At 39.2% G+C, this 27,962-nt stretch overlaps 1 protein-coding gene across 1 annotated transcript in view; it reads right to left on the reverse strand.

Moving 5' to 3' along the window:
- The window catches only part of TOP6BL (TOP6B like initiator of meiotic double strand breaks), a 92,630-nt gene that overhangs the window by 6,516 nt on the left and 58,152 nt on the right, over positions 1-27,962 (reverse strand). The window contains exons 10-14 of the mRNA XM_007461923.1: positions 24,891-25,041; positions 21,370-21,516; positions 17,174-17,295; positions 15,246-15,356; positions 11,621-11,719 (exon numbers count right to left, since the gene is read on the reverse strand). Coding sequence (XP_007461985.1) covers positions 11,621-11,719; positions 15,246-15,356; positions 17,174-17,295; positions 21,370-21,516; positions 24,891-25,041 — 630 coding nt within the window. The remainder of the gene's footprint in view (positions 1-11,620; positions 11,720-15,245; positions 15,357-17,173; positions 17,296-21,369; positions 21,517-24,890; positions 25,042-27,962) is intronic.

Here is a 27,962-nt window from a genome sequence, read left to right on the forward strand (position 1 = left end):
GCTTATTCTTTACTTCACTCCAGCCTAGAAGTCTCATGTAATAGACAAAACTTTACCCAGGGAAATACCTACATTCAGATATAAATCTCTGAGTCCTAGGAGAGCCTTGCACACCTTCCATTCTCATCAGGTCCCCCAGATGAGAGAGCCCTATCCTCAGGATAGACCTCCTTGAGTTTAACACTCTATGAGACATTTCATTCTGGTCTACCACCTGCGAAACAATACCTTTCCTTAGGAAGCTGCCTCCATGCTACTGCTCCTGCTTACTCTGGGTTTAAGTTTTTAGTCCCTACACTCAAATGTGACAGTAAGTCCAGGATTACTCTCTTGTCTTCATGGCCCACTGTCCTCTGTTCCAACACCAAGGCTTAAAATCTCCACTCTTGGCACGACCTTTCCATGAATATATTCTATAAAACCCTAAATATTCTCTCATTTCTTTCATTTCTCCATAAACTATATAATAGCCATAGATGGTTTTATTCAATGTTACTCAAGAGGTCAGCTATTCTACTTTACCTGTTTAGAAATGGAAACTGAGGGACTGGTGCAGAGGTAAAAGAATTGGACCTATCATTAATCTTGTAGTTTTTAGCTATAGCCACTGGGTGCCAGTCCTGTGCCACTAACAAGTTACTAATCACTAAATGGCCATTATCCAAGGGAAACGGTAATGATCTTGAGTAGAGAAGTATGGGTTTGGTCACTCATCTTCCCTGGGCTTGTGATGGAGTCCTATATGGCAAAAATGTTACTAGGCTTCGGGTCCAGGAGACCTCATTATAAATCCTAGCCTTGCCATTTACTGACTGCATGATTCTGGGCAAATTAGAAAAGTTCTCTAACCAGTTTCTTCATCTATAAAATGGGAAATCTACAACCTACCTCAGGATTTTTGTAGAGATTAAAGTGGAAATCTTGGCACAGATTAGAGATTCAATAAATGTTCCTTCCTTCCAAGCCCTATGACTACTGCGTAAGACTAGCCAGCCATCTGCCAAATTTACTGGGCTGTGAATGGCCCTGAGGCTATGGGCCATCACCATAGCAATACAGTGGGGCAAAGGTCAGATCATTTCATTTACAGATTTCACTGGGATATCAGAGAGGCCCAAGCAAAAGGACTTCACAGGCTGAAACACTTGTAGATCCTACCCATGTATCTCAGGTCCTATGATAATGCCACATGCCTTACCCTTGAACTATCCCTAGAAATTTGAAGATATAGATGGCTGTAGTGAATTGAATAGTAGCCCCCCAAAAGATATGTCCAAGTCTTAACCACTAGTACCTGTGAATGTGCAAAGGGTCTTTGCAGATGTAATTAAGGATCTCAAGATAAGATCATTGTGGATTTAGAGAGGGCCCTAAATCCAATGACAGGTGTCCTTGTAAGAGAAAGACAGAGGGAGACTTGAGAGACAAAGGGGAATGGCCATGTGAAGATGGAGGCAGAGACTGGAGTCATGTGGCCACAAGTCAAGGAACATCTGGGGCCACCAGAGCTGGAAGGGGTAAGGAAGGATTCTCCTCTAGAGCCTTTGGAGGGAGTGTGGCCCTGCCAACACCTTGATTTCAGACTTCTGGACTCCAGAACTCTGAGATAATAAACTTTTGTTTTTAAGCTAACAAATTTGTGGTAATTTGTTACAACATCCACGGGCAACTGATACAATGGGTATTAGCTTTTACCTATTCACTCAAGTTGTGGGCAGCAGCTTACTGAGCTGAAGGGAAACCATCAAGAGTGTTTGCAGTGAGCCAGCTGAAAGGAACGGCAGATGCATTCCTAGGAAGGTGCTTCCTAGAAGGTACATGCAGCCATGAAAAAAGTGTGGTGAAGGGAGTATTTATAGGGGCTTCACTGCTACAAAGCAGAGGAGAGTGGGCAAATCCATGAGATGCTGTGATCCTTGGGTGACTAGGTACCCAAACCTCCCCATCTGATCAGGCAAACAGAAGTAGGAGAGGGAGAGAGGCAGAAGAGGTGTCTCTCAGAAACAGTGTCTATAATTTTTATAGCAATTTTATTGAGATATAACTTGCATACATATAATGAATTGCATCTTTATAAAATGTACAATTTGATAAGTTTTGGCAAATGTACATACTTGTGAAACCATCAAGATAACCAGCATATCCATCACCCTCAAAAGTTTCTTCTGCCCTTCATAACTCCTCCACTCCCTCCAACTCCTATGCCTCCTGTCTTTAAGCAACCACTGATCTGTAACTACAGAGTAACTGGCATTTTATAGAATTGTTATAAATTCAGTCAAGCAGTATGTATGTACTCTTGTATTTCCAGGTTTTTTCATTCAGCATGATTATTTAGAGATTCATCCATCCTACTGTGTGTATCAACAGTTCACTCCTTTTATTGCTGAGTAGTATTCCACTGAATGGATATGCTCCAGTGTATTTATTCTTTTACCTGTTGACACTGGGTTGTTTCCAGTTTTTGGCTATTACAAATATGGTAGATATGCCATGAACATTGGTGTATACATTTCTGTGTGGTATATGCTTTCATTTCTCTTGGGTAAATACCTAGAAGTAGAATGGCTAGGTCGTGAGACAGGTGTATATTTAACTTTTTAAGAAACTGCAAAACTGTTCTCCAAAGTGGTTGTATCATTTTTTTATTCCTACAAATAGGGTATAAGAGTTCCAGTTCCTGCACAGCCTTGCCAACACCTGGTATGGTCAGTCTTTTTATTCCAAGTAGGTGTGAAATATTATTTCATTGTGATTTTGATTTGCACTTCCCTAATGACTAATAATGTTGAGCATATTTTTGTATGTTTTTTTAAATTAATTAATTAATTAATTAATTATATTTTGGGGCTGCATTGGGTCTTCATTGCTGCACGTGGGCTTTCCCTAGTTGCAGTGAGTGGGGGCTACTCTTCGTTGCGGTGCGCGGGCTTCTCATTGCGGTGGCTTCTCTTGTTGCAGAGCACGGGCTCTAGGCGCGCGGGCTTCAATAGTTGTGGCACGCAGGCTTAGTTTCTCCACGGCATGTGGGATCTTCCGGGACCAGGGTTCAAACCCATGTCCCCTGCATTGGCAGGTGATTCTTAACCACTGCGCCCCCAGGGAAGTCCCCATATTTTTGTATGTTTATTTGCTGTTTGTATATCTTCTTTTGTAAAATGTGTGTTCAAATCTCTTGCCAATTAAAAAAATTGGGTTGTTTGTTTTCTTATTATTGAGGTTTGAGAGTTTTAAAATAATCTGAACATGACAGTAAGATTTTTAAACAAAGGTTCAACTTCTTTAATACTATAAAACTACAAGGTATTTGGAGCTATTTCTTCTTGAGTGAACTTTGGTAATTTATGTCTTTCAAGGAATTTTCCATTTAATCTAAATTGTCAAATTTAGTGCAATGTTCATAATATTCCCCAGTAATCCTTTTAATATCTGATGCCACCTCTCTAATTTCTGATATTAGTGGCAATTTGTGTCTTCTCTTATTAATCTTCTTTCTCAATGAACCACCTTTATGTTTCACTGATTTTTTTTCTCTATTGTTTTTCTATTTTACTGACTTCCACTCTGATCTTTATTATTTCATACTTCTGTTTATGTTTAATTTGCTCTTCTTATTCTAGTTGAAGTTGGAAGCTGAGGTCATTGATTTAAGACCTTTTTCTTTATCTTTTTCTTTTTGGCCGCACCACATGGCATGTGAGATCTTAGTTCCCCAATCAGGGATCAAACCCCTGCCCCCTGCAGTGGAAACATGGAGTCTTAATCACTGAACCGCCAGGGAAGTCCCAAGACCTTTTTCTTTTCTAACACAGGTATTTTCCTCTCTAAGTACTGCATTAGCTATGTCTCACTATATACTTCCATTTTAATTAAATTAAAATATTTTCGGGCTTCCCTGGTGGTGCAGTGGTTGGGAGTCCGCCTGCTGATGCAGGGGACACGGGTTCGTGCCCTGGTCCGGGAGGATCCCACATGCCACGGAGCGGCTGGGCCCGTGAGCCATAGCCGCTGAGACTGCGCGTCCGGAGCCTGTGCTCCGCAACAGGAGAGGTCACACAGTGAGGCCTGCGTACCGCAAAAAAAAAAAAAAAAAAAAAATTTCTACTTTCTCTTTTGATTTTGTGTTTGATCCATGGGTTATTTATAAGTATGTCATCTAGTTTCCAAATATTTGGAGTTTTCCAGATATCTTTTTCTTATTGATTTTATTATAATAAAATAATAAAATATAATAATTCTATTGTGGTCAAAAACATACTTTATATGATTCAGATCCTGTAAAATTTATTGAGATGTATTTAATGGCTCAGAATATGGTCTATCTTGCTATATGTCCCTTGCATACTTAGAAATAATGTATAGTCTAGTCTACTGTGGTTGGGCAGAGTGTTTTATAAATATCAGTTAGGTAAAGTTAATTCATAGTGTTATTTGAGACTTCTACAAACTTACTAATTTGTTTTTTTTGGCTGCGTTGGGTCTCCGTTGCTGCACACGGGCTTTTCTCTAGTTGTGGCGAGGTGGGGCTCCTCTTCATTGCGGTGCACAGGCTTCTCATTGCGGTGGCTTCTCTTGTAGTGGAGCAAGGGCTCTCTGGGTGCACGGGCTTCAGTAGCTGCAGCATGTGGGCTCAGTAGTTGTGGCTTGCAGGCTCTAGCGCGCAGGCTCAGTAGTTGTGGTGCACGGGCTTAGTTGCCCCATGGCATGGGGGAATCTTCCGGGACCAGGGATCGAACCCGTGTCCCCTGCATCGGCAGGAGGATTCTTAACCACTGCGCCACCAGGGAAGTCCCCAAACTTACTGATTTTTCTGTCTACTTGTTCTACAAATTACTGAGAGAGGTATGTCGTGATCTCCCAATATAATTGTGGACTTCATTTCTCCTTAGAGTTCTATTAATTTTGCTTCATGCATTTGAAAACTCTCTAAAAAGTTTTATGAATGTTTAGAGCTATTGTGTTCATTGTATTCACTGTATTATATTCATCATTATGAAGCAACCCTCTTTATCTCTAGTAATATTCTTTGCTCTGAATTCTACTTTGTCTGATATTACTATACCCTCTCCAGCTCTCTTTTTATTAGTGCAAGCATGGTATATCTTTTTTCTATTCTTTTACTTTTAATCCATTTCTGTCTTTATATTTAAAGTGGGATTCTTGTAGGCAGCATATAGTCGGCTTTTTATTCAATCTAACAATCTCTGCCTTTTAATTGGGTTGTTTAGACTATATTTAATATGATAATTGATATGGCTGGGTTTAAATATATCATCTTATTGTTTTCTATTTGTCTCATCTGTTCTTTGTTCCCTTTTCTTTTTCATCTTTTTCTTCTTTTAGATTGAGTATTTTTTGATAGATTATTTTCTAGAGCAGTTTTAAGTTCATAGCAAAATTGAGCAGAAGATAGATTTCCCATATTCCCTCTGTCCCCACTGATGCCTCTACCATTATCAACATCCCCCACTGGAATGGTACATTTGTTACAATTGATGAACCTACACTGACATATCATTATCATCCAAATTTCATAGTTTATGTTAGGGTTCACTCCTGGTGTATATTATGTGGGCTCAAACAGATGTATACTGATACATATCTACCATTATACTATCATATAGAATAATTTCACTGCCCTAAAAGTCCTCTGTTCTCCCCCTATTCATTCCTCCTTTCCTCCTAACCCCTGACAACCACTGATTTTTTTTTACTGTCTCCAGAGTTTTGCCTTTTTCAGAATATCATGCACTGTATTTGGAATCATATAGTATGTTGCCTTTTCAGGTTGGCTTCCTTTTACTTACTTATATGAATTTAAGTTTCCTCATATCTTTTCATGGCATGATAGCTCATTTCTTTTTCAGCGCTGAGTAATATTCCATTGTCTGCATGTACCACAGTTTATTTATCCATTCACCTACTGATGGATATCTTGGTTGCTTCCAAGTTTTGGCAATTATGAAGAAGGCTGCTGTAAACATCTGTGTACAAGTTTTTGTGTGGACCTAAGTTGTAACTCCTTTGGGTAAATACCAAGGAGCATGATTACTGGATCACATGGTAAGAGTATGTTTAGTTTTATACAAAACTGCCCAACTGTCTTCCAAAGTAGCTGTACTATTTTGCATTCCCACCAGCAATAAATGAGAGTTCCTGTTGTTCCACATCTTTGTTGGCATTTGGATTATGGCCCTTCTGGTAAGTGTGTAGTGATACCTCATTGTTGTTTTAATTTACATTTCCCTGATGACATATGATGTGGACCATCTTTTCATGTGCTTATTTGCTATCTGATGCCATTTTTTCATGAGGTATCTGTTAAGGTCTTTGACCCATTAAAAAATTTTTGTTGACTGAATCCACGGTGGAGCGGGCAATTTGAACGCCACCCAGCTGGGGCATGCGGCCGGGGTGCTGCTGGCCCTCACCTGGACGCCAGCCTCTGCCTCTGGACCTGGAAGGCCGAGAAGGAGCCGCGGGTCAACAACCCTGAGTGCCAGCCATGGGCCCACGCCGATTGATCTGCAAGCCTGAAGCCCCAAGGAGGCGCACCGTGAGCCCGGCTCCTGCCGCCACCCAGCCGGACCCATAATTAGGCACTTCCTCCCGTCGACTTGCTCGCTGGAGACATTGGGTTCTGCAGGAGATCCGAACTCTTGAGAAGAGCACACACCTGTTGTTAAGGAAGAACCCCCCTTCTGCCGCCTGGCAAGAGAAATATGTGTTAAATTTACTCGTGGTGTGGACTTCAGTTGGCAAGCTCAGGACATGTTGGCCCTACAAGAGGCAGCAGAAGCATTTCTAGTTCATCTCTTTGAGGATGCCTATCTCCTCTCCTTACATGCCGGCCATGTCACTCTGTTCCCGAAGGATGTGCCGCTGGCCAGGAGGATCCGAGGCATTCAGGAAGGGCTCGGCTGAGCTCCTGCCGCCCGTGACTCTGGATGATACCAGGGAATCTGCCCGTAACCAGGACCAGATCCTGTACAAGGTGCTGCCTGGACTTGCTGCCTCTGAGCAGAGTGTGCGTGTTGCTTTTGTAATTAGTTTTTTTTAAGAAGACTGCATGGCTTTCCTCTGTAACAGAAGTAATATATGACAGAATCAACACATTCCGAAAGTCCTGAGAATAATTTTCAGGTGAGGAGACTCCAAGTTTGACTTCACTTTGCAAATTATTCATATGACTGATGATTTGGAAGACATCAGATTTTCTAGGTTATGGGAGAAAAGGATATTTACTGATTATTTTAGCTCTTTCTGTACCATTTAAATTTTTTACCATATGTATATTTACTTTTATTTAAAACATAAGGGAAAAAATAAGAGACGACCACTTCAATCAGTTGCATGGAAGAGCCTGGCGCATCCAGCATACAAATCTCTGTCCTTCAGATTTACTTCATCATTAGTGGCAGCAGCAAGTTCCTGTGTGGATTGTGCATGTCGACAGATTATATAGCTTTTCAAAAACTCAATTGGGATGAAAATAGGAAATCGTTAAGGTTTGATGTTCTGGCTCCTTCTGGTAAATTCCTATCAAAATCACTCAGAGGGCTTCCCTGGTGGCACAGTGGTTGAGAGTCCGCCTGCCGATGCAGGGGACACGGGTTCATGCCCCAGTCCGGGAAGATCCCACATGCCGCAGAGCAGCTGGGCCCATGAGCCATGGCCGCTGAGCCTGCGCGTCCAGAGCCTATGCTGTGCAACGGGAGAGGCCACAACAGTGAGAGGCCTGCGTACCGCAAAAAAAAAAAAAAAAAAAAAATCACTCAGAAATTCTAGCTTGTAGAATTTATTTTATTCTTATTTGCAAATCATAGACGATGTATCATAATTTATACTTCAGAATTTTTCATTCCAGGACTTTTAAGAGCCTTTTCAATGTTTTTACAGGTATTTTTTATAACTTCCTTGTGGAGAGATAATAAAAATAATTCTTTAATGAGAAAAAGTTAAAGCAAAGTTACTATTATACAGAGATAATACTGTGTTCTTTGTGTGTTAGCGTTAAGTTCTTCATTTGGACACTTTGCCAACAGCCACAATTTAAACGAGAGAATTCAGGGATGTGTTTTTGTCTCCAGTGGAGTAGAGTATGAGCAGATAAAAACCTTGCCCATCTCTTGTAATTGAAAGCAGTTTAAGAGATTTCCAGAGAAATGGGAAGTGCCACCCGAAGACTTTTAGATATTGTGTGTGGTGAAAATGATTAGTAAGGGTGGATACTAATAATGATGTGTCAGCCAACTGAATTGAGAGACCAACTAAAGGGCAAAGGACAAAGTTCTGTTGTTTGATAAATTTTAACCCTTTGGAAAAACCTTTTCCTGTTGGACATCAACTCATTTTTATGTAGACATTGGAATAAAGTTTATCTATCTATGACTATAAAAAAATTTTTTTTCTTGTTGATTTTTAAGAGTTCTTTGTGTATTTTGGATAATAGTCCTTTAATCAGAGGTGTCTTGTAAATATCTTCTTCCAGCCTGTGGCTTGTCTTCTCATTCTCTTGAGGGTTGAATATTTTTTATGATTCCATTTTATCTCCTTTCTTGGATTATTAGGTATAACTCCTGGATGTGTTATTTTGATGGTTCCTTTCATCTTTAACTTACCAGTTTATTCAAGTAATATTATACCACCCCACAGATAGCATAAATCCTTACAACTATACATCTCCATTTCTCTCCTCCTAGTCTGTGTGCTATTGTTGTCATACACTTTACTTCTAACATAGGTTATAGACCTCAAAATACATTATTACTGTTTTTGCTTTAAAAAGTTAATTATGTTTTAAAGAGATTTAAATAATAAGAAAAGTCTTTACATTTATCCACATAGTTACCATTTTAAGTACTCTTCATTCCTTTGTGTAGACCCAGGTTTCCATCTGGTATCATTTTCTGCTTGAAGGACTTCTTTTACATTTATATTTCTTGTCTGCAGATAATGAATTCTTTCATCTCTTGTATGTCATAAAAAGTCCTCATTTCATATTTGTTTTTAAGGATACTTTTGTTGGGTAAAGAATTCTAGGTTGACAGGTTTTTGGTTTTTTTCAGTACTATAAAGATGTTATTCCATTTTCTTCTAGCGTATACGGTTTCTGATGAGAAACTTGCTGTAATCCTTATCTTTGTTTCCTTGTATTACATAACAAGGTGGTTTTTTTTTTTGTCTCTGTTTGTTTTTAAGATTTCTTTTTACCACTGGTTTTAACCAATTTAATTATGATGTGCCTTGGTGTAGTTTTCTTTGCTTCTTAGGCTTGGAGTTTGTTGAGATTCTTGGATCTGTACGATTAATAGATTTCATCAAATTTGGAAAAATTTCAGCCATTATTTCTTTAAATATATTTTCTGCCTCTGCTGCTTCTTCAGATTCTCTAATTATCCATGTATTAGCCTATGTGAAGTTGTCCTATAACTTACAGATGTTCAATGGTCTATTATTATTTTAACCTCTGTGTTTAATTTTTAAAATTTATTTATTTGTTTGTTTATTTATTTTTGGCTGTGTTGGGTCTTCGTTGCTGCACACAGGCTTTCCCAAGTTGCGGTGAGCAGGGTCTACTCTTTGTTGTGGTGTGTGGGCTTCCCATTGCAGTGGCTTTGCTTGTTGCAGAACATGGGCTCTAGGCACGTGGGCTTCAGTAGTTGTGGCATGCAGGCTCAGTAGTTGTGGCACAAGGGCCACACAGGGATCGAACCCATGTTCCCTGCATTGGCAGGTGGATTCTTAACCACTGAGCCACCAGGGAAGCCCCCTCTGTGTTTAATTTCAGATAGTTTCTATTGCTATGTGTTTTTCCTTAAGTGTCTAATGTGCTATTGATACTATTCGGTGTAACCAGTATAATTTTCACCTCAGAGACATTAGTTTTCACTTTAAAGTTTGTTTCTTTTTTATACCTTCCACATCTCTAACGAATATGTTCAATCTTTCCTCTAGTCTCCTGAACATATGGAATACAGTTATAAGAATAACTGTTTTTTGTCTACTAATTTTATCTTCCATGTCAGTTCTGGATCAGTTTGGACTGATTGACTGATCAATTGATTGAGTTTTCTCTTCATTGTGGGTTGTATTTTCCTGCTTCTTAGCATGTCTGTTATTTTCTTTATTAGATTCAAGGCAGTGTGAATTTACCTTGGTGGGTGCTGGATATTTTTGTATTCTTATAAATATTCTTGAACTTTGTTCTGAGATGTCACTGAATTACCTGGAAACCACCTGATCCTTTTAGGTCTTGCTTCTGCTTTTGAGCTTTGTTAGGCAGAACCAAGGAGTGTTTATTGTAGATGTAATTTTTTTCCATTTCTGAGGCAAGACTATTCTTAGTATTTTACCTGATGCTCCATAAATTATAAGACTTTGCTCTCTGGTTGATGGAAATAGGCACTATTCCCAGCCCTGTGTAAGCTCTGCCTATTGTCCCCTGTAATCCTTCTGAGTGGTTCTTTACCTGGACGGTTTCTTCACATGAATGAGCTGATCAGTACTCAACTGAATACTAGAGAGAGGAGCCTCTGCAGATCTCCAGAATTCTCTCTCTGTGCACCTCTCTCTTCTCTGGTACTCTGCCCTGAAAGCTTAAGCTGCCTTAGCATCCCTGGATTCCTAGCTTCATCTATTCAACTCAGGGACACCATTAGGCTCTGCCTGGATTCCTTCTCCCTGTTCCACAGTCTCTGTATTTTCTCTAAGCAGTGTGCAATGGCATTCATAGAGCTCACTTCGTTGTTTTCCATCTCTGAGGAATGACTATCCCATCCATTGTCTGAGGCCCAATGTCTTGAGAACCATTGTTTCATATGTTGTTTTTTTGTTGTTGTTGTCCAGATTTTTGGTTATTTCAGGCAGGAGGGTAAATCTGGTCCCTGTTACTCTATCTTGGCCAGAAGCCACTGTATAATCATTTCCCTCTTAATCTCTTTTATTTACTCATCTTATACTTTAATTCCAGAAAAGTCAATCCTGCTGATGGTTGCCAAGAGAGCCAGAAAAGGGCTTCAGCTGAAACACTACTACTACCTACACCCAGAATCTGGAAATACATAAAATTTCCCAGCTATGATTTCTCTTCACTCATTAGAGGAGCCTATAACTATCTGACCTCCATGAGGGCAGAGACCCCAACTAATGCAACTCTGTATCTCCAGCATCCAAAAAGGTAAATAGATAAAAGTATGTTTTTCATTAGGCAAAACTAAACATAGGAATTCCATCATATCATCATCCTCATAAAAGTAGCTATGTGCTTAGCAGTTTACTTACATTATCTTATTCAAACCTCACAATGATCATTTTAGGTGTGCATCATTCTTATTTTACTGATAAAGAAACCAAGACTTGGAATAAATAGCTTCTATAATAATACCATGCAACTAGTTTGTGGAAGAAATGGAATTCAAGTGACATCTCTAACCATGCTCTTAACCTCTATGTAATACCATGTTCTATAAAGTTATTCTAAACCACAGGCTTCCTTGCTAAAAGGCTAACCTCAGATTGTGCAGTCTAAAGTACCACACCTACCCATTGTGTACTCAGGGTTCTCATACATCAATATGGAAGATTTCCACCAAAGTACCTATTATTACTTTACACTTACCTGCTTCACCTCACGTGAGCAGTGGTGAAGAAATCTGTTCTGGGTGATCTCATGAAATGATTTATGCAGCTTGGTCCCAAATTCCTGTGTGTCAGCTGCCTAAAATGGGCCAGAGACAGAATATGTTGAGTTCCAGAACTGGCAACCAAAGGGTAAGTACCCACAAGAAGTTTACATGGGGAGAGATCGAGACTAATAGAAAGGCAAACCACTGATATCCTTCATGTTGTGTTAGAAGTTTCCTTAGTTCTTGTGGACACAGGATAAGTAGAAAGAAGGTCTGGGATACTTGACATGAGACAGGTAGTTGTGGCTCCCATATATCTTCCAATTTCTGTTACCTAAGCAAGATCTTTCAAACAAGGTCTTTGTTCTCCTATCTCCATAGGAGATAAATATCCCAGAGATCCATCTGTTCGTGAAGAGGTTATATAAACTGCTCTCCTCTAAAACAAGTTCCAAGAGAACAGAGGTTCTACTGAACAACTAAGGCTGATATAGGTACTTTTCCCCAGATAAATCTTTCAGGGAGGAAAGGAACAGTAATTTAGTTTGCATCCATTAAGAAATGGGTAACAGCCTCTACTTTTTAGAATAGAATTGTATTGATAGGATATTAGAGTTAAAAGGGGCCAGAGTAATCACCTAATACAACACACTCATTTCATTTCATTTTATTTTTATGTATGTATGTATGTATGTATGTCATGAAGAAAAGCGCAGTGTTTATTGTAAGGCACCATACAAGGAGTCCAGGGTAGCTAATGCTCCAAAAAACCTGAACTCCCTGATGGGTTTCAGGGGGGTATTTTTAAAGGCCAGGTGAAGGAGGGAGTTGCAGGTTATGTGATCAGCTCATGCACAATTCTCTGATTGGTGGATGGTAAGGTAACAGGGTGGTGTCACAGGAGTTAACATTATCAGTCTTCAGGCTCCAGTAGGTCTGGGGGCTACTGCTCATGGTCATCAAGTAGTTAGAATCCTCCATTTGGTGAGGGTTTTTAAAACATATATAAAACAACTCAGGAAATGTGTATCATATACTGTTATCTAGGTACCTCAGAGAGGAGCGAAAGCAGAGGACATGGGTGGAGGGGTCCTCCCCTATAGGAAAGGCCCCATAGGCTCCTGCTCAGTTACAGTTTCATGCAGCTTTCCATAATTCTATTTAGAACAAAATACATATGCATGCTCGAGCAATGAAATATAAATTGCATAATTTCAGTAATGCCACATACCACTTAAATGCTTTTATATGTGCATTTAAAACTGGCACCACACAGAATGAAAATGAATAAAATTTATACAAATAATGTAAAATTTTAATTTTTCTTTACTTAGAACATTAACTAGCAAATAAAAAACACCAGACAAGTCAAATGAAACTGCAGAAGAAATTTAAAAGCTTTATACTTTACTATCTTTACTGTTTCCCCCCTTTTTTGCATTTTGCAAGGGCCCCCAAAATTGTGGCGCTACCCCTGACTATAAAGGAGCAGCCCTGGGGAACTTGGGGATGAACACACTAATTTTATAGATGAGACAACTGAAATTCAAAAAGGAGAAGTGACCCACCCAAGATCTCATAGCCAGTTAGTATGAAAGTTAGGGCTGACTTTCACTGTGCTACCCACGTGACCCAGAAAGTTGAAGCTGTGAGAAGATGCACTAGATTATAAAGGTTTTATACATTTTGACCCATTACCATTTATAGAAATTTATTCTAGGAAATAATTCAAAAGAAGCAAGCGATCACATATAGGTATTAACTGAAGCACTATTGGTTGGCAGAAAAAATGTAAACAACTTAAATGTCTGTCATTAGGGGAATGGTTTATTAAATTATATTAAACTAATACAGTTGAATATTGGTTAACCAATACAAATTTTAAGACTGTTGAAATAGGGGAAAAGGTCAAATTATATATGAATATAAAATACTTTGGTTATGACTATATAGTATAATGTATATGATATAATATGCAAAAATTAAGTGATAAAGTTTATTAGTTATTATTTTACATTTTATGTATATTACACTATCTTTTCAAGAAAAAAAGTACAAAAAAATGAAGTGACATGGAAAGAATGTGTTATCCCTCTGATAATTTGGTCAGCACACACTGGAAGGAAGGAAGGAAAAAAACCAACATTTATTAAGAATCTACCATGTGTAAAAATGGGCAGAAGACCTAAATAGACATTTCTCCAAAGAAGACATACAGATGGCCAAGAGGCACATGAAAAGCTGCTCAACATCACTAATCATTAGAGAAATGCAAATCAAAACTACAATGGGGTATCATCTCACACCAGTTAGAACGGGCATCATCAGAAAATCTACAAACAAATGCTGGAGGGGGTGTGGAGAAAAGGGAACCCTCTTGTACTGTTGGTGGGAATGTAAATTGATACAGCCACTATGGAGAACAGTATGGAGGTTCCTTAAAAAACTAAAAATAGAATTACCATATGACCCAGCAATCCCACTACTGGGCATATACTCAGAGAAAACCATAATTCAAAAAGACACTTGCACCCCAGTGTTCATTGCAGCATGATTTACAATAGCCAGGTCATGGAAGCAACCTAAATGCCCATCGACAGACGAATGGATAAAGAAGATGTGATACATATATACAATGGAATATTACTCAGCAATAAAAAGGAATGAACTTGAGTCATTTGTAGAGACTGTCACACAGACTGAGGTAAGTCAGAAAGAGAAAACAAATATCATATATTAACACATACATGTGGAATCTAGAAAAATGGTACAGATGAACCAGTTTGCAAGGCAGAAATAGAGACACAGATGTAGAGAACAAATGTATGGACACCAATGGGGGGAAGCAGGGGTGGGGGTGGGGGTGGGATGAACTGGGAGATTGGGATTGACATATATACACTAATACATATAAAATAGATAACTAATAAGAACCTGCTGTATTAAAAAAATAAATAAAATAAAATTCAAAAAAATAAAATAAAATACTAGCCATTGCATACTACTTAAGACAATTTAAGATGAAATGTATTAAAACTTAAAACTTTAGCATTAAAAAAGAATCTACAATGTGTTATGCAGGTTCACACTTAGCTGTCAACTTCATAATAACCCTGTGAGGTACTATAATTTTTTTCTAATTTGTAGATGAAACTCAGAGAAGTTCAGTACAGGCCTAAGTCCACCTAGCTAGTAAACAAGTGAGCCAAAATTTGAACTCAGGCCTTTGATTCCAAACCTTGTTACACTATTCCATACTGCCAAACACATGTAATGCTTATGGTTGCTCAGTTATTTTCAGTATATTCTGTTGCCATGAGGTAATAGAACATTCTTCAATAAGAAATTGGGAATCACTGATCTAATCCTAGCTCTGCTTATAACTACCTGTATGATGGAAGGGAAACAGAAATTTTAAATAACTCGTTTTCTCATTTATAAAATAGTATATACATCACTATCCATTCAACAAACATTTCTTAAAACACTTACTTATGTAGAATCATAGGAGGATCAAAGTAAATAATGTTTCTAAGAGCACTGCACATATTACTAAGATAGGTAGTAGAATGTCATTAAAACCCTGGCACTTTTAAGCATCCCCAATCTCTTACTAACTTGAAGCGTCTGGAGGCATGTCTTTCGGAAGCTGCTGCTGGTGCTTCCAGTCACGATACTCATGATGGAATTCACAGCCACTGAGAGTGAGGCCTGTAGTTTCTGATGAGCCTAGAGAATAAAACAAGGAAGTGGGAGACCGCAGTTTATAATAATACCAAACTGCTGGTCCAGAGAATCCCAAAGGGACCAAAGATTTGTCAGAGCAGGATTTCAAAAATTCTTCCCCCTCCACCAAAAATACTTACTGAGATCATGACATACAAAGGACACTTAGACTTATTGACATAGATACATTCAGAAAAGACACGCAGTAAGACACTGAGCAACAAAACAGATATACTTATTATTAAAAAACAAAAAGCTTTAAGCTTTACTCTTTTAGTATAGTTGTCTTTTCCCTGAAAAGGAGGCCATATGAAGTAAGAAATGTGTTACCAAAAGTACACAGGATGGAGGGATTCAAAAAGTCAGGTAAGGGGCTTCCCTGGTGGCGCAGTGGTTGAGAATCTGCCTGCTAATGCAGGGGACACAGGTTCGAGCCCTGGCCTGGGAAGATCCCACATGCCGCGGAGCAACTAGGCCCGTGAGCCACAACTACTGAGCCTGCACGTCTGGAGCCTGTGCTCCGCAACAGGAGAGGCCACGACAGTGAGAGGCCCGCGCACCGCGATGAAGAGTGGCCCCCGCTTGCCACAACTAGAGAAAGCCCTCGCACAGAAAAGAAGACCCAACACAGCCCAAAATAAAAATAAATAAATTAAAAGAAGGCTCAACATTAAAAAAAAAAAAACTCTGGCTGAATCATGAAGAAAAAAAACCAGTCAGGTAAGAAGACAAAGTGATGTTATAAAGGATTAGGAAATGGGGGAAGAATGTAAGATTTAGTGAAACAGCAGCTCTAGACACATGTGTGGGAAGGGGAAATATATAGATAAGAAAGATATACATTGATGTAAGCTTTTATATATAGGATGGATAAATAACAAAGTCCTGTATGGCACAGAGAACTATATTCAATATCATATGATAAACCATAATGAAAGAGAATATAAAAAAAGAATGTATATATATGTATAACGGAATCACTTTGCTGTATAGCAGTAACTAACACAACATTGTAAATTGACTATACTTCAATAAAAAAAAAATTTCAGGCCAAGTGCATGCATGTGCTTTCAATTTACCCAGAACTTGTAGTCAATAATATAGCACTTCAATGTGTGAAAGAGGGAAGAAGACATTAATGACACTACAAATTAATATACAAAAATACTTCAAGGTGTAAAACTACCTAGAATGAATATAGTGTCCTGGGTTCAGTGTTTACTGTTCCTCTTTTATAAATGTTTTCCTGTCCCCTGGTATAATGGGAGTGGTGAAAACAAACTAACAGGCAGGCAAAACCAAGCTCATTTTGCTTGTGAAAAAACACACTCACATTGTAAGTCAAGTGTTCAAAAAATAAAATAAAATTTGTTCACACTCAAAAAAAAAAGAAAAGAAAAGAGGTATGTTATCAGTCATTTCCCCTGGTCTACTGTTCTGCCCATATTTATTCAAACTCACCTACTAGGAGATAAGACTTAAGGAAGCTGGTTACAGTGACCCATCTAAGTTAAAGCCCGAGTTCCTAGGCTAGATGCAGTTTATAAGACCAGCCCAGGTGGGGACTTCCCTGGTGGCGCAGTGGTGAAGACTCCACACTCCCAATGCAGGGGGCCCCTGTTCGATCCCCATGCCACATGCATGCCGCAACTAAGACCCAGTGCAACCAAATAAATAAGTAAATATTTTTAAAAAGATCAGCCCAGATGACCAAAGAGAGGAAGAAGCATTCAGGGAGAAAGGGCTCTCAGGCCCTGTCTGCCATATACTCTATCTTTTTCTTAGAGAAAGGAGAAAGGGAGTTGTGAATTTCTTATTACCTTGACAGCCTGGTGATGCTGCTCCAAGGCCTGATCCACAGCGACCTGGATGGAATCTTGCACCACACTGTGGCTCTCCATGAGAATGGCACTGAGATGAGTTGTGAGCAAAGTGTGGACTCCTAAGGGGAGGGAGAATGTTGGTAACCTTGAGTGAGAATGACCACTTCAAGACTGCTGTTCATATGCTGTGAGTCAGGGCTGAGAATGGGAAAGAGGCTGCTTGGAAAAAGAAGCCACTTCTGCCTATCCAGAGATAATTACTTTTTTAGACAAAAACCCCCAGCAATTTACAAACCTACCCAATTCCCACTTACAAATGAATGAAAGCTCACTAAAATTAAAGTGAAGAATGACATTATTTTTAAAGAATCAAATGAGGGATCCTGTTTAATTCACATCAGAAACAGAAATATATGCTATATACTATAAACAATGATACTGGTGGCTTCCAAAGGAAAAGAAAAACCTCCTGGAGAGTATGTCTAACTCTACTCTGTTCCTATTTGAGCGTCACTGTTATGGTGAGCCACTGCTACTGTCAGGGTATCAATCCTTTTAGATACGCTGTGGTATAGAAAAAGTTAAGGGCTTCCCTGGTGGTGCAGTGGTTAAGAATCCGCCTGCCAATGCAGGGGACACATGTTCGAGCCCTGGTCCCGGAAGAATCCCATATGCTGCGGAGCAACTAAGCCCATGCAGCACAACTGCTGAGGCTGTGCTCTAGGGCCTGTGAGCCACAACTACTGAGCCCATGTGCCACAACTACTGAGCCCACGTGCCTAGAGCCTGTGCTCTGAAACACGAGAAGCCACCGCAATGAGAAGCCCATGCACCGCAACAAAGAGTTGCCCCCACTCGCCACAACTAGAGAAAGCCCACACACAGCAACAAAGACCCAATGCAGCCAAAAGTAAATAAATGAAATAAATTTATTTAAAGAAAAAGTTAAAACTCACAATCTGAGAATTGCTGGTATAAGGTCTTTTTAAATGAGGGACTATCTCTGATAAAGTAACCATAGGCACCACTGCTCAGCATCCTTCAGAAAAGCTAACACGTGAGACCGATGGGCAAAATACGTCATTAAACAATATGCCAGCATTGATGATCCTGATACAACCAATACAGGAAGACAAATTTATTTTGGGGGGCACCTGGAGAAAATGCTTCTTAATTAATCTTTCTTCTTTCAGTGTTTTTCTACTCCCTGTATGGTCTGTTCAAAGGTAAGGCTGGCTGGCTTTTCTCAGGGCTGCAATTAAAATGCGAGTCAGAAAAAAAAATGCAAGTCAGAAGGAACATTTTCTACCACAAGGTACCATGATGCTTTCCTGGAAGGGAAGGGAAGAATTGCTCTGCTCAAAAGGGGTCTGGAACTGGAATCAAGAGAATATAGATTCTAGCGTCAATTCTACTATCAACTAATAGTGACCAAGTCACATCACTTTTCTCATTTTAGTACAGAAAGTGCCTTTATACCACCTACTTTCATGGGTATTTTGTGCAGATAAACTGGGATAATATATATAAAGTGTTTTGAAATGTACATTGCAATATTCAAAGAGAAAATATCGCTTTTGCTATGATATCATGTGGATTACTATTTTCTATAGTTTGGTCCTAAGAATAGCCTTAAGAAATCAGTTGAAGCCCCTTTGAAAGCAGCCATTTAATTAAAAAGCTATAGTTTCATCCCTAAAACTGCTGATACCACCAGATGCCTTTAACACTGTGGCAAAATGAGTTAATCATAGAAAAGTTACCATGACAAGGTAGGCAGAAGGCCAATTAAGTGATTTTCTTTTTTAAGACACATGGAAACAGACTGTAGTTCTGCACAAGCTGTTTCCTAAAAGGAGCTCTGGAGAAAGCTTTCAAGGATCTGAGAAAGAAGAGGGGGAATAGAAAATAAAATTACTACATATATCTATATCCATGTATCTATACCTACCTACCCTTACAGTGCATCTCCTTCAAAGGCTAGTCCTAAACTCTCAGATGTATAAGGAAATTTTAAAAGATAACTACTATGTTTACTAATGCAGTGATGGATTTCTGTTTAATCCAGTACTGAGTACCACTACCTGAGATACTGCAGGCCTTCAGAGTCAAGCTAAACAGAGGTGTACAAACGATCACAGTACTATAATAATGATAGTAACCCTGGTTTCTGAGGAAGTATGTTTAATAGGATTCAGAATGTGGTACCAGATTTTATGTCATCCTAGGGAAGACTGAACATGGTGCTCCCTCTAGCAGACCAACCTTAAAAAAAAAAAAAAAACAAACTGCCAAAGATAGCAGATCTTACATCTTAAGAGGGTCTTTAGACTTGGAAGGGCCTTTGATAGCACCTAGTCTAACAATCTCATGTTAAATATATGAAAAGGAAGGATCAGATGATTTATGCAACTTGCTTCCCAAAAAATCATTAAGGGATTTGGTAGCAGAACTAAAATTAAACCCAGGTCTCTTGATTGTACCCTGAAGTCCTTTCCACCATACTAAGCTGCTTCTCTTATGAGTCTTTGTCCATGCCAGCACAGGTGGGATAATAGTCCTAGGCATTCTCACCTTTGACCTCCTTGCTGGAAGCCTCATTAGTTTGAGTCTCTTCTGTGTTCCCATTCCAGGGCCTTAATGAATGGAACAGTGGGGCACCAGAGAACACCAGCTCCTCAAATAAAAGAGTTACAAGCCAGAGCCCTGGAAAGCAGTGCTTCTATCCTAAAGAATATATACATGATGGAAAAAGGTAGGAGAGGCATGCAAGGCTGGCAGTAGAAAGAATCCCACAGGTTCAACAAATAGTTGTCAGCAATGTGAGGTCCTCTGATCTGGTGTTGTAAGCTGTCTCATTTCTCTTATGACTCAGTGGAAGCAGGGCCACACCAAATAGCACTGGAATGCCTAGAGAGTAAAGTCCCAAGAAAAAACAGTCGCCCACAAAGAAAGAATAACCCAGAAACATATCAGGAACACCAAAAGGAAGGCTTATGAACATTTCCCCAGACATTTATAAGCTCCACTTCTTGCTTCTTCCTTCAAAGTTTAGGAGGGCACTGAGAACACTTAAATTTATGTCTCAGGCTTTATTGGATTAAAATGCATAAGCCGGGCTTCCCTGGTGGCGCAGTGGTTGAGAGTCCGCCTGCCGATGCAGGGGATACGGGTTTGTGCCCCGGTCCGGGAAGATCCCACATGCCACGGAGCGGCTGGGCCCGTGAGCCATGGCCGCTGAGCCTGCGCGCCTGGAGCCTGTGCTCCGCAACAGGAGAGGCCACAACAGTGAGAGGCCCGCGTACCGCAAAAAAAAAAAAAAGCATAAGCCAACTCTCATACTCATACTCAGTGGTTTTCAAACTTTACTATGTTTAGGAATCACCTGAGAATCTTGTTTAAAATGCATATCCTTGAGCCATACCAGATTTTTACATTAGCAAAACAATGAGTTAATCCTTGCCCAGAAGCTGCACATTTTCAAATACTCCAGGTGATTCTGATGCATGTGTTTCACGGACCACAGAACAGTGAAATCACTGCTTTACCACTAACAGAGAGAACCTTCGGATAACAGGTTATCACCTATCTGCTAGATAAAGGCCAAAGGCATTTGTATGCCTGAACAAGGACAATTTCTCCCTTTCCAGAGGTTGATGTGGCAATCACACAAAGCCATTCATACCAATGTACTCCCACAGCACCTCGTGTTCAATCTGAGATGTTGCATTAAGGCCAAGTAAAACTGATAACTTTTCTTGATTCCAGTTCTCAAGCCTGAAAAGCTTTAAAAACATACTGATACCTGAGGCCCACCTCAATCCAAGGAAATCTGAATCTCTGGGGGGTGAGGTTTGGGCATTTTTTAGACGCTCCCCAGGTAATGTATTGTGCAGCTGAGGTTGAGAACTACCCATCTAAGGTAATATACTCTGTAGGGACCAACAGGAAGTGCCTGCTGATTCTGGTCAACCAAATCTGGGAATGTCATCATCTAAGTGATGCTTCAAGATATAGATCTTTCCCATAGAGCATATAATTTTTTTAACTTATTTAAGCAAGGTTTTTCATTGAAATGAGTTATTTTACAGAAACACATCTATTCAGATTTATGTATCATGTAAAGTCTCCTTTCTTTATTCTCTTAACATTTAAGCACACCCAAGCTGGCAGCCCCGCTCTCCTATACCTACCCCAGAGTTCCATTTTCTGGACTGGAAATCCGCTGTGGAAGTCCACAAAGAGAAAAAGCAGCAGAGTTTGTCCCTGGGGGTCCATATTCTGAGTCTGATCCCCCTCACTGGATTCCACCTGATAACTCACATCTGGAAGCACCAAATCTAGAGGACAAGATATTACAGAGTATCCTAAGATAAGTAAAGCCCTCAAAATGCTAAGTGAATAAAGAACCTATACCTCAAACCAAGAGGGACCTGAGATAAATCTAAATTTGAACACTCCCTTCTCCTCCTGAATCTGTTTCTCTACCCACATGATAAAAGTAAATAATAGTGACTCACAGGAAGAACATCAAAATAAAAACTGGGTGTATAAAATGCAAACCAAACAGCATTCCTTAGAATTTACTGGGAAGTATTATACAGTAAATTCATTCACTCCTCATGTAACTTTCTAAGGTAGGTATCACTAATAAGAGGCTAGTAAAAAGTAGGTATAGCTAGTAAGAGTAATGATAATGATAACAACTAACTTGTATTGACTTACCACGTGCCACGTACCGCATTAAATTCTTGGCATGTACTATCTCAACATTCAGACTTCACCACACTATGGTATGGAACATAGTCTTATGCTCTTTTACAGGCAAGAAAAGAGGCACAGGTAGGTTAAATACATTGCCCAACATGAGACAGGAAGTGGTGGAACTGTTTTAGACTAACTCCAAAATCTGTGCTCTTAACCACAGTGCTATATAATATTTGTATTCCCAAGTAATCTGATCCCTATGGTCTTTTTCTAGAATATAATCACTCTAGTCCTAAATTCCATCCAGATCCATATAGAGAAGTACCTCCATGTGGATCCTGGTTCTATAATGAGGGAAGGTGACATGTGTGGACATTTTCTACGCTATTCATTTCCAAAATTAACTGAGTAAGTTTAGGCATCACAAATTGGCAAAAAATGAAGGAAATCAACAAAGCATGAAAATAAAAATGAAAGAGAAAAGGAGGTATGGAGAGCCCTCGAGATTTAAAAAATCCTGATAGCATGACATCCCATCTGTTAAGACCAAAAATTATTATTTTTTTTTTCAGTGACATCAATGGTTTAATGGATAGGGGGATCCTACATGTCTGAAGCAAGGTCCTGGAGTGACACCCCACTGTGTGTGGCAGACAGCAGGCAGAACATGGTTATCAAAATCTGGAGAAACTATTCTAGATAGACATTCCCAAAACATAATTATTCCTATAGAGTTTACCTAAAGGCTCTTATCTTATTTACATTTACTTAAAATTTCATCATAGCAAGATATTTTCCTTGCTGACAAATTTGCAACAGATATAATATGGTCTTATTTGTTTGATTTCAAAATAAGCCTAGGTACAAGAGAAGTATTATACTTAACACTGATGACTCTAAAGACATGTCTATATTAATCAAACCAACAAGTTTAAGCTAGCTTCAATACCAGACATCCATTCAGTACTGAATATTTCCCATATCACGTGAAACTGAAATTCATTCTGGAGTTTCTTTTATATTTCTGAGAAACAGAGCTCATCCACAAACCAATCTTGGCAGTGCCATTTGGAGGCAGAGACACCTTATATTTATAAGGTACACATAGACACACATTTATTTATGTGGACACAGAGATCTCACTGTTTTCGTGCTAGAGTTTAAAAAGGCCTTTTTTTTTTTTCTTCACTCTCAAGGATCACAGGTAATTAAAGTTCCTGAGAGCCCAGGTAGATTATTTACATCTCAAAGACACAGGAAGAGAAATACTAATTCCTTCTAGAAAGCTAACTTCCTCTAAGGCCTATGCAAAAACCAGTTTTTAGAACGCCAGAAGAGTCCCATCTTGGATGTTTTCAGGGATTTTTTTCAGCTTCTAAATAGCCAATTCAGTTTAAACAAATAACAGTAATAGACAATAATACATATCATTCACTCACATTCACTTGCCTCACTTTCAGAATGAATCACCATTCAGGTTACTAAGACCCCCCTAGTGAGGGTTAAAACCAGGAAGAGAAACAGGATTTGGACTCAGATACTCAGACACTCACACACACACCCCCAAGATAAAAGCCAAACCAATTCCAAAAGGCTCTCTTTGGTACAATAGCAGAGCCATTAGGGGACACTGTTCTCTTAATACATCTTCCACAGTGCCAGAAGAGAGGAGTAGTAGGTATTCCCCCCCATTGGGCCAGGTGGTACGGTAAGCAGCCATTACCCAAGGGAGCAAGGAAAGCACTTCACCCTCATTGCTGGCCCCATATAAGTGCTAAGGGGCAGCCCACAGCTGTGGCCACAGCCTTATTAAGACCAAACATTCTTTATTCACAAAACCACTTACCTCCAGAAGCCCAAGGACACCCTCCTTTCATTCTGCCCTCTGGAATAACTACCTACTCAAGAAAAAGTGTCTTACCACGAGGCCTACTTCCAAGATGAAGGTTCTATCTTTCCCCCGGAGACGCTTCCCTATACTGGCAGGCTTCAATCTTCTCATACCAGTCACAACTCTAGAATACCTCCTCGCTACTGGTGAACTTCCTCAGGATCCAGTTGAACAGACTGCCTTCTAAATTTCAAAGGATTCTAGCTAACAACAGTCAAACTCAAGACTATAAAGCTCCTAGACATCAGCTCATGGTTGCATATTCCTATTTCTCAGTTTTATTTGTTGGTCTAATTATTAAGCATCCAACTTTCAGTATGATTCACCCAAAGCCAATGTGGTTAGGCTCTATATGAATAGTACAGTCAGCTTCCTAGGTTTATCACTATATGGTTTATACTCCTGCCTTGCTTTTACGTAGTATTACAATTTTTCTAAGTAATTTTATATGGATTTTTTCATTTCATTGGGAAATATTTCTCTTCCACGATAGTTCAAAGATGTCCTTGCAACTTTACTAACCTTTCTAAAACCCCAGAGTTGATGGATTAAGGTACAACAGAAACCCTCTGAACAAGTCCCTGGAAGGTGAAGGCCCACTGACTACATCAAGAGGACCAGGAATAGAGAAGGCAGTAGAAATGAGGAGAACCAGCATCAACACGTAATGCCAGAATGGTTAGGCTCTGATGGGGCTTTGCCTGTTGACACCTGTTTGACTCACTTCATGTGGAATCTCAAACTTAGCCAGACTCCCACCTGTACCCCCCAACCTAAGCCATCAGATCACTAGGTCCTATTCTTTTTTTTTTTTTTTTTTTTTGCGGTACGCGGGCCTCTCATTGTTGTGGCCTCTCCCGCTGCAGAGCACAGGCTCCAGACGCGCAGGCTCAGCAGCCATGGCCCATGGGCCCAGCCACTCCGCGGCATGTGAGATCTTCCCGGACCAGGGCACGAACCCGTGTCCCTTGCATCAGCAGGCTGACTCTCAACCACTGCACCACCAGGGAAGCCCGGTCCTATTCTTATATACACTTGCTATTTATATTTCCTTGCATTTCTCTAATATTCTCCAGAGTTCTTTATTCCTATGCAAACAAAGAGAGGGAGATTTACCTCTATCTAAATTGAAATCCAAATTGGGCACCATACACAAGTGGTATTTCTTCCAGTTAATGAAATAAGAGGTATCTTTGAAGATACTAGAAGTTGGCTGCTCCGGATTTAGCAATATCAGAGGCAGACCTGAAGGTCCATATAGAAATATGTATAGTTGCTAAAGAAAATTGCAAATCTTTAGTTTTTTATAACTGTATTTATATGCATAAAACAAACACAACACTGACCTGGTTCACACTCTCAGAAATAAACTAGTGTGCTAGGCGATTACATATTAAGCCTTTTCCACATTAAGGATAGGTGTGAGGCGCCAGAGGTAGATCCACTAGAATCCCCAGGAATTTATTTTGGGTTTAATGAGTGTGAGCTACAAATATAGTTTTGGGACAATTCGTTTATTTACTCTCCTACTCATTAAATCATAGGTTTGAATCGTACCACAGGCTAAACACTACACTGTACTAAGTTCTGGGGATACAAAGATGAATATACAGATTTAATACTTACCTTCAAGTTATATTTATAGTATGGGAGATACATGTAAAAACCAGTAAACTGTAATATGATATGATACATGCTAGAATGAAAGTATATACAAAGGAATATTTCCCAGTAAGTATTTAAGTATATTCAGATTGAGAGGGAACACTTCACCTTCTCCAACCTACTCTCTAACCAAGACTAAGGAAGGTAGGCCCTTAAATGGTTTCTTTCTCTTGACTTCTCATTCCTACCCTCACCCTCCCTGTAACCCAGTGCTTCTCAACCTTGGCATGTTGACGCTTTGGGCCAGATGATTCTTTATTGTGGGGCTGTCCTGTACATTGTAGGATGTTTAGCAGCATCCCTGGCCTCTACCCACTAGATGCCAATATCACCTCTCCCTCCAGTCATAAGGATCAAAATGTCTCCAGACATTGCCTAATGTCCTCTGAGGGCAAAATCACCCAGTTAAGAACCACTGCCTAAACTTTGTTGTCCCCTGAACCAAGGCTAATAAGACCAGAATATATATTGTCCTGTATCTTTCTGTTTTCATCCTCTTTTTCATAGGGTAAACATGAGGCATTAAGTGTGAAGATTAAAATCCTTACCCAGTGGGGACTGGGGCATTACTGAAAGTCACAACAGAGCAAAGGGAGGCAGTGCCTATGAATGAAGTCTCCATCACAAATCCAAGAAGGCATTAACACTTGAGCTAAGGCCAACACATTCACTGTTTAGAGCCAGGGGAGATTTTAGGTGCTGCAAACTCAGAATAAGAGTGGAATATCCGAAGAGTCAAAATGTGTGAATGTCTTTTAATCGGGTTGTTTAAACTATTTACATTTAATATGAATACTGTTATGGCTGAGTTTAAATCTAACATCCTGTTACCTGTTTTCTATTTGTTCCTTGTATTTTATTTCCTTTTTCTTCTTTTCTACTTTTGGATTGGGAATTTTTTATAACTCCATTTTATCCCTTTTTTTGACTTATTAGTTATAATTCTTTGTGGTATTAACTTAGGGATTGCTTTAGGCTTTACAGTATACAACTCTAACTTATCACAGTCTGCCTTCAAGTGATATTGTAACAGTTCACACATGTATAGTATGAGAATCCTTCAACAATGTACTTCCATTTCTCCCCTCTTGGCCTTAGTGCTGTTCTCACACATTTTACTTCTACACATGTTGTAAGTCTTATACACTGTTGATATTTTTGAACAATTATCTTTTGAAGAGGTTTTTTAAATAGGGCAAAAATCTTTTATATCTACCCAAATAGTTATGATTTCCAGTGCTCATCTTTATTTGAGTAGATCCAGAATTCCATCTGGTACCATTTTCCTTCTGCCTAAAGCATTTCCTTTAATGTTTCTTATAATACAGGTCTCCTGGTGATGAAGACTTTGGTACATCTGAAATATTCTTTATTTTGCCTTCATTTATCTTTTGAATTTTTGAATTTTATTTTTTTATACAGCAGGTTCTTATTAGTTATCTAATTTATGCCTTCATTTTTGAAAAGTATTTCCTCTTGGTATAGAATCCCATATTAACAGTTTTCTTTTCTTTTATTACTTTAAAGATGTTGCTCCATTTTCTTCTAGCTTATACTGTTTCCAGTGAGAAATCTGTGGTATTTCTTATCTTTGTTCCTCAATATGTAATGTGTCTTTTTATCTCTAGCCGTTTTTAAGATTTTTTTTCTTTACTACTGGCTTTAAGCAATTTGATTATGATGTGGCTTGGTATAATTTTCTTCATGTTTCTTACGTTTAGGGTTCATTGATCTTCTTGGATCTGCAGGTTTATAGTTTTCATCAAATTTGGAAATTTGGGTAACATTATTTCCTCAAACGTTTTATCTGCCTTGCCTCCCTGCAGGACTCCAGTTACACATCTCTGAATTAGGCCACTTGAAGTTATCCCACAGTTCACTGATGCTTTGTTTATTTTTTGAGTCTTTTTTTATTTCACTTTAGTTAGTTTCTAGTTTTGTGTCTTCAAGTTCACTAATCTTTCCTTCTGCAATGTGTAAATCTGCCATCAATTTCATTCAGTATTATTTTCATCCTGAAAATTATATTTTTTTCCTCTAGAAGTTGAATTTGGGTCTTTAAGAAATCTCTTTCATCTCTTTAGTTAATATGTTCAATCTTTACTCTCACTTTTTGAACATGGAATACAGTTATAACTGTCTTAATGTCCTTGTTTACTAATTCTATCACCTGTGTCATTTCTGGGTAGGCTTCCATTGATTGAAATTTTTCTTTCATTATGGGCCCTATTTTCCTGCTTGTTTGCACGCCAAGTAATTTCTTACTGAATGCCCAGCATTGTGAAGTTTACCTTTTTGGGTGCAGAATATTTTTGTATTCCTATAAATATTCTTGAACTTTTTTTCTGGGACACTGTAAAGTTATTTGGAAACAGTTTCCGTCTTATTGGTCTTACATTTAAGCTTTGATACGTGGGACTAGAGAATCCTGTAGGCTATGGCTAACTTGTCCCCACTACTCAGGAAAAGCCTTCTTAAGACTCCACCTCATGCCTTAAGAAGTATGAGGCTTTCCACCCTGCC

The sequence above is a fragment of the Lipotes vexillifer genome, unplaced genomic scaffold, assembly GCF_000442215.2.
Source record: "Lipotes vexillifer unplaced genomic scaffold, Lipotes_vexillifer_v1.1 scaffold1129, whole genome shotgun sequence".
NCBI lineage: Eukaryota > Metazoa > Chordata > Mammalia > Artiodactyla > Lipotidae > Lipotes > Lipotes vexillifer.